At 40.8% G+C, this 17,888-nt stretch overlaps 1 protein-coding gene across 2 annotated transcripts; it reads right to left on the reverse strand.

Moving 5' to 3' along the window:
• Positions 1-152: 152 nt before the first annotated feature.
• Positions 153-17,815, reverse strand: LOC128371197 (actin filament-associated protein 1-like 1). Of its 2 annotated transcripts, XM_053331451.1 has the most exons (19): positions 17,676-17,815; positions 9,196-9,324; positions 7,793-7,873; positions 7,274-7,359; positions 7,071-7,188; positions 6,880-6,969; positions 6,520-6,731; positions 5,707-5,886; positions 5,462-5,554; positions 4,706-4,808; positions 3,641-3,796; positions 3,161-3,375; positions 2,818-2,963; positions 2,645-2,726; positions 2,280-2,385; positions 1,899-2,066; positions 1,634-1,800; positions 1,182-1,307; positions 153-1,044 (listed from the first exon to the last, which is right to left on the reverse strand). In XM_053331451.1, exons 1-19 carry the CDS (start codon positions 17,695-17,697, stop codon positions 1,018-1,020), a joined length of 2,307 nt encoding a protein of 768 aa, XP_053187426.1. In that variant the 5' UTR covers positions 17,698-17,815; the 3' UTR covers positions 153-1,017. The 2 variants fall into 2 exon arrangements, with proteins under 2 accessions (XP_053187426.1, XP_053187424.1); XM_053331449.1 differs by lacking the exons at positions 7,274-7,359; positions 7,793-7,873; positions 9,196-9,324; positions 17,676-17,815 and having other exon boundaries at positions 153-1,041; positions 7,071-7,182.
• Positions 17,816-17,888: the final 73 nt, after the last annotated feature.

Genomic DNA, 17,888 nt, shown 5'->3' on the forward strand with positions numbered 1-17,888 from the left:
TAATTTAAGTAGCCACTAGATGGCAGAACTGTGACGCTTCTATTGGTTTCATACTGAAATAACTTATTCTGAGGAAGTACCAGGCATAGACAAAAATGATCCAGTGCAGTAAATTTCATTGAAACTATTCACCAAGACAAACAAAGTCCAGTAGATGAAGATAAAGTTATTCTTTACTTCAACATGTGTGTTTAAGGGAAGGCAGAAGGGTGTTTATCCTCCAATTATTCTGCTAAGAGGGGCACTGAAGCTCATGTACAAGAACATTGGTGTAGTCACAAAATACAAGATAAAGTGCAAAAGTCAAATATGAAAAAATACACATATAATGGTTAAAATCTAATAGTTTCACATTGCATTAATAAACATTACTCATTGGTTCCAGTAACAATGTCATACTCAATATGCTTTCCAAATGGTTTAAATACACATTTGAAGATGTATAATGCTTCTCTCGCTAATAAAGATAATTTAAGGTAATAATAATAATAATTTATTTACTTTCGTTTTTTGTTTTGTATTGACAAGTATCATTTAAAAAATCAGTGAGTTTTGGTAAAATACTCAGTTGACTCAGGAAGTCTTGCTTGTGACTGCGTTTCGGCAAACTGAACACACAGTGTTGATGACCTCTCTCTCCCTTTGCTTTTCTATGAAATGATCACATTTTTGCTTTCTGCAGGCTTCTGCAAAAGCAAACACACATGCAAACACACACAAACATATATATTTCACGTTCATAGAGATCCCCATTAATACTGTATTGGAACAACAGTCAAGTCTGTATTATTTACAGTGGTTGAGGCAGCACCATGCTGCCTAAACTTGCTAAAATTCTACTTTTTCTTTAGTTAAGGAGAGCAATGAATGCCTCAGTCTGCACTCCTTCTCCTCTCCTTCATCTTCTTCTTTTCAGTGCCAGTTTTTCTTTCTCCTTCCTTGTCTCTAACACATCCTTCTGTCACAGCTCATTTTTTTCCCTCCATGAGTCCATCTGTCGATCCGTTTATGTTCAGTCTAGGTCCCCTTCTTCGACTCCCACTCCTGAAAACGACGAGAGACAGCAAAAACTGAGAAAAGCACCTACATACAATTGTTTTTGTTACACAACCAGAAAGACACACACACAATCACACACACACACACACACACACACACACACACATACACACACACACTACCTTTGCCTTCTGCATGACGTTCCCCTTGGAGGAGGCGCAAAGAGATGGAGGGCGTTTACGAAGCTCGGATGCTGTGTTGACCGGTACAGTCTCACTGTAAACCTTTTCAGCTTTTTTGTTCTGTGCCTGAATACACAATGACACACACAAACCAAGACAACCACACAAACTCAAATGTCAGGTGACAATTCTTTTCAGCAAAATAGTGAAAATCTGAAATGATACAATATACAGAGAGATCTATACATACATACATGCATACATACATACATACATAAATATACAGTATCAGTCAAAAGTTTGGACACACCTTCCCATTTACATCAATGAGAAAGTGTGTCCAGACTTTTGACTGGTACTGTATATATACATATCTAGATATCTAGATAGATAGATAGATAGATAGATAGATTGATTAATAATTATACAGAAGAGTTTCTGTAGCTGCCTACCATGACACTGATCTTGGTGTCAGTATGAGGGGCCAATGCTCCTCTAGCCAGTGATTTCTTCAGATTTTCTTTGACCTCTGTCAGTCTGAGCTCCAGCTCTACCCTTTCCTCCTCCTTCTGTTTGCACAGTGTCTCCAGCTCGGCTAACCGCTGTTCCACACCATGACCTGCACGCACACGCACACACACGCACACACACACACACAGTTAGTACTGCTACGAAGCAAAGCTCTGAACAGCGCAGTGCGTGTGCTTTGTCCCTGACCTGTGCCACTCTTCATCTCTTCCTTCAGTTCCCTCTTCTCCTTACGAAGGGCAATCAGTGCATTTCTGAGCTCTTCTTTTTGCTTCTCCAGCTCCTCTTTCTGTGTCAGGTACTGCCTGGCGTCCTCCTCTGCACGTGTCTTCCCATACCGTCCATACTGGTTTACATCTAACAAAAAAAAAAAAAACATGGCAGAGTATGTATAGGACCACAGCAACACTGATGCTGCTTTGTAATGACAGACTGTCAAGTAGCTAATTATCCACATCATCATACTTTAGTTTTTCACCGCAATCCTCTGGAGAAGCCAAATGTGACATTTTATATCATATGATTTTCCTTGAGCCAGTGTAATGAATTATGAAATGAGAGGGGACTCACTGGACGCATGTCTCTTGACAGCAGCCTGTTCAGTTTTTTCAGAGTCCCTGCTGGAGAATGAGGCGTGACGTCTCACCTGGCTGGCTCTGTTGTCGATATCCTCATCCTGCAAGAGGGGGGAAAATAAAACACATTTTTAACATGTACCATTTACAGCATCCATTATGTTTTATGTATCTGTAAGGTTGTTTTTTTAACTGAACCCTGTGGCAAGAGTCATCAAATGAAATGTATATGCATAATGTAAGCATTTCGTTAATATTCCATACAAGACAACAATCCGCACTGCTGGACAGCAGGCTCAGCACTGTCATTCAGTCTCCATGTTTGACAGCTTGAATTTAATGATGAGGATGTTTTCTCACCGCAATACTTTCATAGACCTCATCGTATGTTCTCGAGTCTGTCGAGGCACTGCTGGATGACGCAGCAGTGGTAGTGGCCCACCTGAGAAGAAGTATTTCACTATGAAAGCTCTAATAAGGGACACATAACTTTTGATGCATACATGCACAAACAACGGTATGAAGTGACTCACAGGAAGGAGTGTCTGGCAGCGTGCCGTATGTCCGTGAGTGTGTCCACGTCAATATAGTCGTAGTGCAATTCTTCAGGGAGTGTTGAGCTGCCAGTCTCTGCAAACAACACACCCAGCCAGCGGCCCAGGTCCTCCGAACAGCTGGCCTGATGGACACACAGACGCACACACCCACATTTTAGCAAATTAATTTTCATAAAACAGTTGATGTGTCATTGCTGTTAACTTTCTATCTCATCTGCATCCATGCGATGATGAGAACGATGGAAAAAACATCTGTCTACATTGAATCTCCTACACCTGTTGAAATTGCTCAAGATCATTTGGTGCAATTATATTCTACCTCTAAGGCTGCCAGTTCGTTGCCTCCCTGAAGGATGTGGAATGAGAAGGGATGTTTGGGGCCAAGGCCTCCCGTCACCACCTCTGCCCCCTTGAGGGGAACTACAATGACTGGGGGACGCTGGTCCCCAGGGTCCCTCTGTAGGTACAGACTTCCACCTCGCACTGCACACCAACGCTCCTTCCAAGAACCACTCAGACACACACTAAGGTAGCCTGTGGCAACAAAAAAGCAGCAGACATGTTTAGTGTAGTAATATGGCTGAAATCTTTATCTTAACAAGTCTCTTGATCTAAGTTAACCTCCTCAGTCTTTACAGGATATTCACTTTAAATTTGCTTAGAAGTTATAGGTGGCTTAGAAGTTATAGCAGATTTTCTACATACTGTACTTGCGCTGAATCCCTCAAATAAGCACTTCACCAACTAAACAAACAGCCAGTCATTCAACCACAGCTTCATGTTCAATTTGTGTCCTCACCACAGCGTGGGTTGTCATGCTGACTAGAAGAAGAGGGAGGCTCCCCCGGTAAAGGAGGTTTCCGTTTGGAGAAGGTGATGATTCGATTGATTTTCTTCCCTGCTGCTCGGCTCATCGACCCCGTCAGCTCTGAGAACGCTCCGCGCTTTCCCCTGTCTGAAATCAAACATACCCTGTTCAGACTGCGCAGGGGCTGATAATGTGGTCATAGAGTCTAGGAGCACTTGATACATAGCACATAGTTTTGTGAATAACCTCCACCATATCATCACTTATTGCACTGCTAGAATTTAACAAAAATATATAATATTTAATTTCAGAGATAACTTTTATTCATTCAGCCAAACTCAACAGTATGTTTGGGTGTTCAAACTGAATGTACCAGGTGCTGCAGAGCTCTGCCCAGCCTACTTCCTATGATGTCAGAGGGACACAATTGCAGGAAGAGGACAGGAAGGATGTCATATCTGCTTGCGCCTCACTTCCTGTCTCTCCCTTTCTCTCATGTCTCTTTAGTTTCAGAGTCTGTCGGACAGTAAACAGGTTGTAACAACACTGAAACAACACGACTGTGTTTGACCTATATTCTGACCCTACATCATGGATGTGTGTGTGTGTGTGTGTGTGTGTGTGTGTGTAATCCATCTTACCAGTGATGGACCGAACCAATGTTTTGTAAATTTTTACCATCAACCTAAATATTCATATTCTGGTATCACAGCAGTAAGCATTGTCTATTTTTAAACGCAACTTATAATGTGCAAATTAAATTATTTTGCTAAAACCTCAAAGCCAACAAATGTTCATTGAATGTGTCAGTATTAAAAAACAACTTTGAAGAGGTCAAGTTTTAATTCATGCAACATCTCCCACATTGTTTGTTGGCAGCTCCAGAGACCACATGGACTCCTTCAAATAGCAAACAAAAAACGGTGACAATTATCTAACTTACAATTTTAATACACTCTTTAATCTGCCATACTTCATTTCAACTTATGTACTATGTCTTATTCTGAAATAGGAATTTTCCAATAAATAGATACTAAATCATGAAGGTAAACATACTCAGTGTGTCAGTGGTGTCCCGTCCTGGTCCCTGTGCAGTGGACTGAGTGTCTACTGTTAACACACTGTCTGAGTCGGATGCCTGTCTGTCAGACTGTAGCATCTGCCGAGGAAAAAGTAGAGGACTTTTTTAACTTTTGATAACTCTTGATAATGGAGAGGAGAGGAGAGGAGAGGAGAGGAGAGGAGAGGAGAGGAGAGGAAAGGAGAGGAGAGGAGAGGGTAGGGTAGGGGAGGGGAGGGGAGGAGAGGAGAGGAGAGACATAGACTGAAAACAAAGCATTCTCTTCTTTAACTGAGAAAAAAATAATGTCAACAAAAAGTACACAGATGTTTATTTACTTTAAGTATTTTTTTAAAGTATTCTGACAGTGTTGGGGTGTTACTCTCAAGTCACCATGCATTCAGCCTGTTGCCTCTGCCAAAACTTTGATGAGGGCAGGAGGCTATTTGAAAACCAGCCAACACAGCAACCACAATATAATGTCACCTTACTGACTGCTTGTAAACTAGAAGCAAAAGGAACAGTTGTGTCATGCGTGGGCTGAAAGAGGTGATGTCAGGCACAGACATGGAAATATAAAAAGTAGGGTATAGATTAGGATAAAGCAAGCCTCAGTAAACAAAGAAAGAGAGAAACCTAAGACTTAATGAGCTGCAACTGTTTCGGAAGTTGGTTGGAATGCTTTATGAGCAAATATTATGACATACACAAGCAAAAACATGCAGATTACATATAAACATGCAGACACGCACCTTGTCAAGCTCCAACTTCCTCTGTATAATGGGAGAAGCAGATCCATTAAGTCCTTCAGTGTTGCTACTTTGGCTGCCAACATCTTGCACCACCTGGATTTGAGAAAAAAGAAAATCTTCACTTCCGCACTCAGTAGTGTACTCTCTCTCTCTCTCTCTCTCTCTCTCTTCAGCCTCATTCTCTCGGCCTCTGTCATTCTTTTCTGTCTCAACCCTAGCCTTTTGATATAGTGAATAAAAGTTACCTTGAGCCATCGCTGTGCCTGCTCTTTACTCTGAACAGCCAGGACTAGAGCTTCACCTCCAGGCAGCGAGAAGCGCAACTCATGTCTCTTCTTCCGGCCTTCCTTCGGGACATAGATGACGTTGCACAGATTCAGCGGGAGTTCTGTGTGGGGAGTGCTTTCTTTGATGCTCTTATAACACTATAGAAAGACAGAGAAAGACAGCGAGGTTGAAAAAGAGACAGAGAGAGAAAGATCGTACATATAGCACCGCTCAAAAGTTTCAACACACTCTCGAATTCAAGTAAATGGGAAGGTGTCCAAACTTTTGACTGGCACTGCCTTCTCTGTTGTTGAGGTTTCATCTAATTTGTGACATTTGTGACTAAGTGTGTCTGCTTGTCATGTAGTGACATACTCACTCCCATTTACTAGTTTCTTCTGTAACACTGTATTAAAGGCCCCTGAAAACTTGGTTTCATATCCTAAGATTTTAGTTTTAACAGTAAATATTTAGGGCTAAACATGCAGCAACTTAGTTTATGGTTTATTTCTTAAGAGTTTAACACTTAAAAACTCAGCTGTGAGGTTGTGGTTTGATCAGATCAAATGGATAGCAATGGCAACAGAAATGCTTAACATCTCATTTAACCAGCTAGGCCCTACTAACTTCACACCAGTCAGAAGAGCACAGACACAAATCTAACTGTGGCAGAAAATATCATGATTATGTTGGAATGTCATGGCTACTATCAAGAAGCTATCTGAGAAAATTGATTTTCAGAGCTTGTAAATTTGAACCGTTGGTTTGAGCTTTAAAATGGCTCAGTTTACCTGAAGTTTATTATCTCGGACAACAACCAGCTGTTTAGCCCACTGGCCAAAGCGCTTCTTGCGCAGCAGGAAGGCACAGATGCGGCAGTCTCTGACAGGTCCATCTGGGCTTTCCTCAGCCGTCCATCTCTGACGTTGGTCCCGGCCCTTCGCCTCTTCTTCCTCTTCTTCATAAGACTCGTAGGAACTGCTCAAAGCATCGGAGTCATTGTCTGAGCACCAAAAATATCACAGATCATTCATTTATAAAACAACTACAGACAATTTCAGGTTCTGTTCATTCATGTATTCTACTTTATGATCAGAGTATGCCTCTGTTTATACTTGCACAATTGATAGCATGAATAACGGCAGACTCACAGGAGTTTTTGGGGGGTCCATTAATCCTGGTGATGGGGTAGTTGTTGTCGGCATCTTCATAGTAGGCATCCTCCACAGAGTTCCTGGAAGCTACACAAGAGGAAAAAGTAAATATGAGAAAGAGAAACGCAAACCTATAATTATTCATGAGAGTATAAATCTGGGTTATTGAGTGTAGGTGCAGAACTGACTGCTCATATTGGTGGTAAAGTACTGTGGGGTGGATCCAGGATCTAGAGGAACAGCCTCTTCATAGTAGTCATCAGGAAGCGGGGTGGTTGGCAGGGGAGGGGGCGTGTCAGTTGGTGTCTGAGGAACCAAAGTGAAGGTTAACCCAAAATCTGAGGCACAAGAAAGCAGGTGGAGTGACAGGTAGATTGTGAAGGTGACTTACAGATTTATTAGGTTGAGTCTTCTCCTCTTCCTCCTTATGCTCTTTCTGTTCAACTGGCGATGTACTGAGCATGTGCAAATCACAGTCTGGTCAAACAACAAAGTATGGACGTTATCAGTAGTGCAAACGTGCTTAGTTTATATTCATTTCTTTCCACCAGTATAGCTCATCTTGAGAGAACAACTAAACTCAGATCACGAGAATAATTACTCAGTTACCTTAGAAGGAAGCAGACATAATAATCTCTTTATTTTATTAGACAAAATAAAAAATGTTCATACTAAACTTATGATAGATACATTTTGGTGATTCCCCTATTTTGAAAAATTATCTGGAGGAAACTAGTGCAAAGCCTGTGTCATTGATCTAAATTGCCTGTTTAAGGTGCATTTTATTGCTTTCTACAATTGAATTTTAGTGTGATATATCTTATAATAGATATTAATTATCTAATTTTTATAGAAACATTTCTACATTTGACAGTGAACTGGTTTGAAGGAGCTTTGAGGGTCCACTCACCAAAATCCTCAAACAGTGACTCTACAAAGCTCGTGCCATTGCTGTAAAGACAGCTGTTCATGTAGATGTCTGATCCATTGACTGTGGAAAAGATAAATTAGAGGTTAGACATAGGATCAGAGTTCGGCTTAGGTCAGGGGAATTAACAGAGTGTACTTATATGCAGTAAACAGGAAAGTGAGCGAGTCCTCATTGAGTATCAACATTGAACTGTTTGCATTTAAGGCAAACACATTGTATGGAGATCTCTGGAGATCAGACAACAAGAAGGTGCAGATTGGAGTTTGCTAATCTTTGCATCAGAAGATCGAAGATAACTCAAGTCAGAAAATGTGTGTGAAAGGACGCCAAACCTTCCAGGCTTCCTGGAAGTATTTTAGAATCAGCGTTCATCTCTTAGGCTGTAAGATCTATGAAGTTTTTGGCTGTATCGAAAAACTGAATTTATGTGGATTAATCTACTGTGTAAAACTCTGGAGGAGTGAGTATGGGCAGCACAGTCTGGGGCCCACTCAAACATAAAACATGTTGTGAGGATGCACTAACAGTCTGAATCCTCAGGATGTTTTGCAATTATCCTCTCTTTAACCCCGTCTCATTGTCCTCTTTAAACTCTACATTTAGTTGCATCAAACCTTCTATCCCCTCTGACATCCTGTATTGTCCCAGATAAACAAGGGTTGACAGCAAAGACCTCAGGCTCACAGCTGCTGCTATCTGTTGCATTGACTACACTTTCTGTATCATATCTCAGTTGCGAAAAGTTACGAAAAGACATAGTCAAGTAAGAAAGAAATGGTCCTTTCCTGTCTAAATAAACACTGTTTAAGTGACCTTGAGCTAATTGCTCAACTCTGAGGTGCTTTGGCTGAACAGCTGCAAGTGTCAAACTGAACTAATGTGATGCAGGATGCAGCTGAAAACTGGTATGCATGCATCCAAATCCATGGATTAATAAATGTTTCTGGGTGACACCAATCTTATAGTTCTCCATAATTTAAAACTCTAATTTACATTTTTCCATATGTAAATAGATTTTAACATTAGTTTTGTTCTCGTGAAAAGACATACTGTGTGTGTTGTGTCTTACAGTGGCTTGAAATTAAGTTCTGCTTGTAACTTATGGATGGGAGAAAACCCCAATTAAGATAAAAAATCAATAAATATGTGGATGTTAATTTTGTGCTGCACAAGAATTAATGAAAGTTATGCTATGTCATCATTAAATTAACATCTGCAGGAGTGTAAATGAAACAGCAGTACAAAGATATTGCTATTAACTATCAAAAATACATATTCCTGCTGTTGTTGCAGTCAATATAGAGAGGTTTGTCACATCACTTCAATTTATGAGATATTAATAAGATATTAACCAAAAAATATAGTCCGTGTAGTACATGTACCTGACAGCTGCACTGTGTCCAGGATGTTGCGTATGGAGGCCATCTTTTCAGCAGTGGCAGGGCTGACCGTCTCGTTGTCCAGCATCTTCAGCAGAGAACCCAGCTCGCTCACAAGTCGCTCCATCACCACTAAAGACCACAAAAAACAAAAAGTAACACATTATTCGGGTTTGCAGGATGACCATAAAAATACTCTTTGGTGTTGAGAAATGAAATGCCTGTGCTTGTGCAAAATTAACCAACACACACTGAAATGAATTTAGTTAAAGTAACAACAAAGTCATTTCAGTCTGTGGTGGTTAATTTTGATCTGCATCAAATATTGATTTAACACACCCACCCACACACACACACACACACACACAATGTCACACAGGCAAGTGCCAACAAAACTGGCAGTTCACGAGGAGCATGAAGTCAGTTTGGAACTCAGCTTACCGCCTGTTGCAACAGCTGACAAGGAAGAGATGTTTAACATCCAAATATATGTCCCGATTCACTTTGTCAACCTCAGAGTGTATTTGTGTTTCTTTCTCTGAGTTTTCTGTCTGCTTCTTTTTTCCTGCACCACCGCAGATCAAATCGTTTAAGTTCAGACGTTTCTACCTTTCTTTGAAAAATTTGTTTTCATGTTAAATACTGACATCCTGTGTGTCCGTGTGTATATGTGTGCGTGTTTTGTTGACCTTGACACTGGTCCAAACGCTCTGACACACTCTCACACATCCTGCTTGCTCAGAGCTGACAAAGAGGGGTTGTGGGGGGGGGTTGTGGGTAGAAAGTCATAGAGAAAAGGAGGTGAGGAGGAGGGGTCACGACAATGCTTCCTTCCCACAAGGAAATGGAGCCAAAGTAAAGAAGAAAACCTTTAGTTCCACTAGAGATAGAAAAGGATATGGTTACCAAAGTGCCTTTAGCACAGGGTTCATTCAGCAGATCACTCATTCATAAGAGCAGCTTGAGAAGCTGACGTTTGACAGGCTATAAATCAAAGTAAATGATGACCTTTTTTGTGTGTATTTTTGTTTAATTGTTCAAAGGTGCTTTTTGATTTGAGGGCAATGTAACCAAGAATTGCCATTGACAAAATTGAGTGGATTATACTTTTTTGTTTAGAAGCTCTAATTGTAAATTCAGAGTTTAAGAGCTGCAAACCATAAAGGGGCAGTTTGTAAAATTGAATGGCATCTAGTGGAACAGACTTGGCAGAAATTGAATGAAATATTCCTAAGTATGTTTTAATTATTGTATAATCCCATGAAAATAAGAATCATGTTCTTGCTACCTTGGAATGATGTCTTTATATCTACAAGGGAGCAGGTCCCCTTCCATGGACGCCACCATGTGTCTACAGTATCCCAGAATGGACAAACCAAATAGAAAGGGTCTTTTGCTTTTATTGTGAGTTTTGTAGCTACTGTAGGTACTCCTACAAGCTTGGAAAGGGAGGATGAGGGTAGGAGTATTCAGTTGGCTGCAATTTGCAACCTCACCACTAGATGCTACTAAATCTGACACACTGGCCCTTCAAAATAATTTCATTTAATTTTCCTTTGGGTTTCAGTGATTGTCCCACTAGCTCATTAATTGGCTTTTCCCATCCTGCCCATAAAAATATTTTTTGGGAACAATTTAGCGTTTTTTGCATTAGAATGGTCAAATTCACAATGCAATTTCACCCAAAATATGCAGTCAAAAAAAAGTAATTCAAGTACACTTCAGCAAGGATGTTGGAACCTCAGCAAGGGTCATAAAGTTGAAGGTGGTTTCATGAAACTGCTGTGCTGTTCATGGTGGAAATGCTGAGATGACAATAAGAGTATTAGTTTACTAGCTCCTTATGAACTTTTTCTGGGAATAATTTGAAATATTAACTGGGGGACAAATATAAGGGACAATTATTTTTTTGTGCACACTGGGATATTTCTTTGTTGTGAGTGGTCAGATCATACCTTAAAATTTGATTTATAAATAATTTGAAAAAAGGTGACTACATAAAGTTGCCGATATATGAAATACAGTGCATCTAAAAAAAATCCTGGGAAAGAACTGGTTCAGTAGTTAAGATAAATAATACTGAAACTCTCCCCTTCACACACAGAGTGAGAGAATGACAGAAAAGCCCTTCAGCCCCCCCAACCTCACACTGACAATACTCTATTGTCTCCACGAAGGACAAAATTAGACGACGACCACAATGGTCCACAAGACCAGGGCAAACAGTACAATGTCAGAAACTCAAAGAAAAAACAAAACAGGAACTAACACGCTCACAAAAACACACACACACACACACACACAGCCGAAGAGGGGCGTGGTGCAACACAGCTGCATCGTCTCGATTCGTGGGCATTCAGGGTTAAAGGATATATATCCAGCAGCTGTGTGTGTGTGTGTGTGTGTGTGTGTGTGTGTGTGTGTGTGTGTGTGCATCATTTCTCGGCCAGCAGCTGTGGTTTCCTGTCTTAGCTGTTGACAGAAGCTTCACTCCACTCCTTCCTGATCTTGACTTTCCTCCATCCTACTGCAAGTCTCACCTCCTCCTGCTCTTCCTCCCACTTTCCCCTTTGTATTTCTCAATTTCTCTCCATCCTGCTGCTCCTCATCCTCTGTCATCCTGTACTATTGTTCCTTTTTTTGTTCACACTTTTGCCTCCTTTGTTCTTTGGTCGCTGTTCCCACCCTCCATCTATTAAATGAAAAGTTCAGAAGTTTTTCAGCTGGTCTTTACTCAAATTACAGATCTATTGTACCCCTCTGCAACCAGCTCAACTCAGTCAACAAGTTTCAGTGTCATGATTCACCATGTTAACAAAGTAGTGGGTTGATAGAGTTTCCGACTGGGGCCTTTGGTCTATTTTCTGTTTCTACAATTCAAACATTACACAGTCAAGGCCATCCATGCAGTTGCTGTCTCTCTCCTTCCACGTCTGTGTATATCTCTCTCTAACTATCTTGCTCTCATTCTCTGTGGGGACCGGAGGGTTCAGAGGCTGAGAATCAGCTGTTCTGGAGGCTTGTGGTCGGTCTCACCCACAGAGGGATCTTTGTAACCCCCCATTCCACACATACGCACGCTCACACACTCACACACATGGCGCAGATTTCCTCTTCAACTCCTTTTTTTCCCTCCTCACTGATGGACACACACGTTCACTTAACTCACAACGAGGACACAAACACTATTAATTTGTCTTGCAGAGACATTATCCTGTACAGAACAAACATGCCATCGCAAGAGGAAAATGTGTTTGTGTGTGTGTGTGAGATTGTGTGTGTGTGTGTGTGTGTGCGCTTTTACATACATTTTTGTGTGTTTCCACAGACTGCCTGAAGAAGGCCAGTCATGAGACCGGGGCCATGCGACTCTCATTTGAACTGATTTAGCGTGTTTGCTTGCAGCTCACAACAAAACAACTACCACTCGCTGCTGCTGCTGTTTATCTCACCGCATAATACCCACAGAGAAAAGATATTTTTCTCCTCCTGACCTGAGGCTTTCACTCCCTTCCATTACATGTCTAACCCATCAATCACACCAATCCCAGCCTTACCTCCTCGACTCACCTCTCCCATCCAAACTATCCCTCTTTCTTACTTTTTTTCCCTCCAAAGCTTCAGGACTAGGAAGAAGTATATGATTACCTTGTTGTTGCCTGTAACACATGATACTCTTCTGTAACACAAACATTAGCTTTTCATGCTTTTTTCAAGTAAAGAGAATTTCATGTCTGCAAACTGTATGAAGCTGCTATTTTGTTCTGCAGCAGGCGTCCTCTTCCTGCCTCCCCCACACTCCCAGAGACTGAGGTCCCTCCAGATCCCACATTCTCCCTTCCACTCCTTTCTCTCTCTCCCTCCCTCTCTGATCCTTTCCTTTTAACTCCTTTCCCTCATCGGCCTCCCTCTGTCCCTCTCCAGACACCCATCCTCTTCAGACAGGGGTCAGAGTTCAAGTCTTGGCGGCCCCAGCAGCCCCCTCTGAGACAAAAGTCTACTTCAGAAATTCTGCATCCTGTAATTAATATTTTCATGACAACAGTAGATGGTGTCAACGCTCACCCGGGGTTAGCATTAAGTCAGATGCTTTCCAAAAAAGTCCCCTCCGAACCAAGCTGGCAAGATCTTTAAAAAGAAACAGCTGGGGGAGAAGAAGTCATGGAATTGTCTCTTTTGCACATTCTTTCAGTATCTTATCACTTTCCTCAGATAGTAAACAGTGGAGACACATCCAGCTGAGCTTGTTATTGACTCTACCACTGTGGCACTGTGTGTGCTTTACTTCAGACTGTTGTGGTCCTGTGGTTTCAACATGTAAGGACCTACAGGTAAAGAGATACCTAGACACTGTAGGACAGCCACATGCCATGATTGTTTAGCTCAACAAAGAAAACTATAAGGTACCCCTCCACTCAAAAATCATTCTGCAAAGTGAACCTTATGTGCAGAGTTTGACACTTGACATCACAACTAGTTTGGTTCAATATTCAACTCACACAAGCTTGATGTGGGAACTTGAAGCCTCCACTGTACATGTAGGCTACAACTGAGAACAGACATTTCAGTGAAGTAGGAGCCATATTGTGTTCAACTTCTAAAATGAAATGACGAAAACCACCAAAAAAATAAACCAGACTAAAATCACTCAACTCTGCAGCTTCATGCAATGTTTGGACAGTGGAAAGGCTTACTTTGACATTTTAGGAAATACACATATTTGCAGTCTTGCCAAAAGTTATATGAGAAGATTGATACCACTCACATGTCTGCATTGTACACTCTGCCAGTAATGCTCAAGCCAGTAAAAAAGTTAGTTTAACTTAGCATAACGACGGAAAATAGGGGGAAACATTGAGCATGGCTTGAGATCCGTAATGAAGACACAACATCTTATTTGTTTAATCCACACACAAGCTAAAAATGTGTCAGACTATTTTTGTCTGGCTGTGGTATCAGTATCAAGTTTTAATTGCAAAGTTAAATGATCATTTCAAATTGAATCTCTCAGTTCTCTTTTGATTGACTAATATAATAAACCAATAACCACTTATTGAAATTACTACATCATCATCACTCTCTCTGACACACACACACACACACACACACACACACACACACCCACACACACACACAAACACGTGCCATTTATGCTAATAACATTATTCAGTGGTTGTTTTTAGCGATATGGTGGTGATGATGAGAATATAACGTTCAGCTGGACAAACACAATCCAGTGTTTTTCCTGCCAGGTAAATGAAGCTGGTGTGGTGATAATACTCCATACTCCATACTTCATATTATCACCACATCAGCTTAATTTCCTACCCACAGCAGATCAACATGGATGACATGTGCAGAAGTTCTGCTGTGGATATTTCTGTCACACACAGTTTAAAAAAGCAGATCTGTTACATTGTCTTAAAACTATGTCAGAAACCAAAAGAGTAGAAACATCTGAGATCATGGTGGTAAAGTTGTTTCACTGTTCTCTGAACTGAAGGTTTTGAACTTTCTGACTCAGAGAGAGAATGGAAAGAGGAGGTGGGGGTTGGGGGGAGGGGGGGTCACTGAGGGATGAGGACGAAAAGGGAAAAGGAAATGTAAGGGAACTATGTTTGATGTTCAAGGCTTGCTGGTATGCCTGTGTGTCAGTGTGGCTGTATAAATATATTTATCCTCCCACTTGTGGCATTTGTGTAGAGCTGCAATGATTAGTTGATTAATTGGTTAATCACCAACTATTTTGACAATCAATTCATTGTTTTGAGTAATTAAAGAAGAACATTTCCAAATTCCCTGCTTCCTGTTTCTTATACAGGAATATTTTCTGGTTTCTTTAGTCTTCTATGATGCTTAACTGATTCTTTTGGTTGTGGACAAAACATGACACTTGAGGACGTCACCTTGAGCTTTGGGATACAGGGGTCATTTTTCACCATTTTAAAGACCAAACAACTACTCTTTCAATCAAGAAAATGAGTCAATAATAACAATAATGGTTAGATCAAGCCCTACAAAATTCTTTTTTACTGCTTTTGTCCTCTCTAAGCAGCGTGTGTATTTTATGGGCTGTTTTCATTTAAGACATTTTGACACATGTTAAAATGGTGTAAAGTATACAATTAACAATGGCTGAATTCCATTTAGCTGCTTCAGTTTAGGGTCCTCGTGCCTGCTGGCTCACTGTCACACTCTCACAGTTTACTGGGACACTTGATTAAAACAGAGAACCATCGTTAATGTTATTAGCAAAATTTGAGCTTCTCCTACTGTGACTGCTCACAATGTCTGCCTTGATATTGAACACTGTTTGCTCTGATGTGACTAATGTCATATTGGACGTGAGCCGTTCTAAACCAGTTTTAATGGAGGGGCTAGGTTGGGGCCAGCTTTTTTGTTAGAGGGGCACATACAACCTCAGCAAAAAATCATCTATCATTTTATTATTAATGCAGACTCTTTGTTCGGGGGGACCACAGGGGGGTCCAGACTCAGAATTATGGGGGCACTGGCCCCTGTTGGCCCCTCCCTAGAACCGCCCCTGAGCATTGACTGCATACAAATATGGATGTCATGACATCTCCCCACAAGTGAAGCCCCCTGGTGGCAGGCTGCAGTATAAGTCATAAGTCCTGCCCCCTCCATGTTAGCGGATGGGACATGAGCCAAACTAAAAAATCAGTACACGTCAAATACATTTTTTCCCCAAAGATGGCATCTGTCACTTTAGGTAGTCCTTATCACGCTGTTCTTAGTCCAATTGTTTTTTCTGATAACTTTGTTTTTAATTTGTTATGTAATGATGTATAAAGGGGGTGTGATGTCATTATTGACAGCTGTCACAGTGGTACAGTCACTCTGTCAAATAGTGGGATGGTTGAGCAGGCGTGTCCCACAGGTTGTCATCACACCGCCCAAATCCACTGTGAGGACTTTGGGCCCAAATTATGCCACACAAGCAAAATGGCTGCTCCCAGAAACAAGATATTTTAGCATTATTTTTGAGTAGTGGCAGAAAGTGGAGACATGTTGTATATATTTAGACACAGTCAATGGTCAGAGCACAGTGCAGTCACTGAATACAACACACTTAAAAATGAAGATTATCAATCATGAATATTTCATATTATATTATATTTCATAATATTCTTATCTTCATCACTGTAATCATGAACACATTTTTATATAAACAATCATTATTATCATATATATGTATAAATCACCATTGCTCATTATTGTTAATTAAGTAGTTTAGTAGTTTAGTTAATTAAACAGTTTGGAGGCTGGGGATGCTGCATTATGTGCTCAAGCTCACTACATAGTTTTGACTGTAAAATTAGAATGAGTTGCTTCTTTTACCTCATTTTAAGCTTCTACTTAAAAGAACTAAAAATAGTTTTTGGTGTAAATGATACTTTGCAGATAGTATAGTCAATTACCTGCAAGCAACATGATAAGATAAGATAAGATAAGATAAGATAAGATAAGATAAGATAAGATGTATCTCTATTGATCCCCTTTGGGAGAAATTCAAATTGACACAGGAGTACAGTGAGAAAATAGCAGCAACTTAAGGGTGTAAGTGATAATAAATAAATAACATTAAATACAATAATATACATAGTAAACAATATCATTTTATCATATAACTGCAATATATAAATGTGCACATTCATGAGATACATGTGTGCAATGTTCCTGATAAACATAGTAAGGACAGCATCAGTTAGTGGGAGTAGGAGGTGCTGGGAGATGTGGTGACACACGAATGAATGCTTTTTCTCAATGTCTGATTTTTGTCAACAATGGTCATTGTTCCCCTTGTAATAATCACATCCTCGTTTGCCAGATTTTCAATTCAGGCCAATGCTTCATCACCTGCCTGGTCAAACATAATGCAGCTTCCTGTTTGCAGCACAGTACAGCCTGAAGGCGCAGAAACAGAAACAGAGCGTCCATTCAGCTGTTGCTGCAGCTTCCAGCAGCGCTGCTTCCAACGGGGCACTCTCTGTTGGTATCGGATTGCATCACTCTACCTGAGGATAGGATACCTCCTCCATCCTCACACACCAAGCACCAACCGGCTTGTAGGTGCGTGACGTCACTCTCCCGTTACTCCAACAATGTATCGGAGCAGCGCGAGGAGGCGCACCCGGTTTTCGAAATTTAGGTTCCCTCCACATTTGTTTTACGAGACAAAGTATAAAATAATTTGATAATGTTGTTTAAACCTCATTAAACCTCACCTGTTGTGGCGACTTTATCTTTAGTATAATGTCTTTTTTCATTTTTAGAGCGTTTTTGACCACATTTATCTCTTTAGACATGTCCTTAAAGTGAAATGTATGCTTTCCATACAGCATACATGTCAATGCATCCTGCAACTGAGGCTTTTTCCTTAAATGCTACAACGTTAACGTAAATAGCTTTTGTCGCGAATAAATAGCCTATGAAAGTGATAATTAGTGACTGTTACTCACCACTCTGGCGTTTGGAGTCCATGTCGTTTGATATCCTAAAGTCTAAGTTATTCTATTTCTTTCCAGTAATAATCCCTCGGTTGTTTCATTGAAAAGTTACAGTTGTTAACATGTGAGGCGTGTTCGCCACGGACACAGCGGAGCTCAGTCAGCCTCCGTGCGGCAGAGTGACTCAGAGTGGCCACTACCGTAGACATGTATAACTGTATGTCT

Source organism: Scomber japonicus, chromosome 13 (genome assembly GCF_027409825.1).
Source record: "Scomber japonicus isolate fScoJap1 chromosome 13, fScoJap1.pri, whole genome shotgun sequence".
Lineage (NCBI taxonomy): Eukaryota > Metazoa > Chordata > Actinopteri > Scombriformes > Scombridae > Scomber > Scomber japonicus.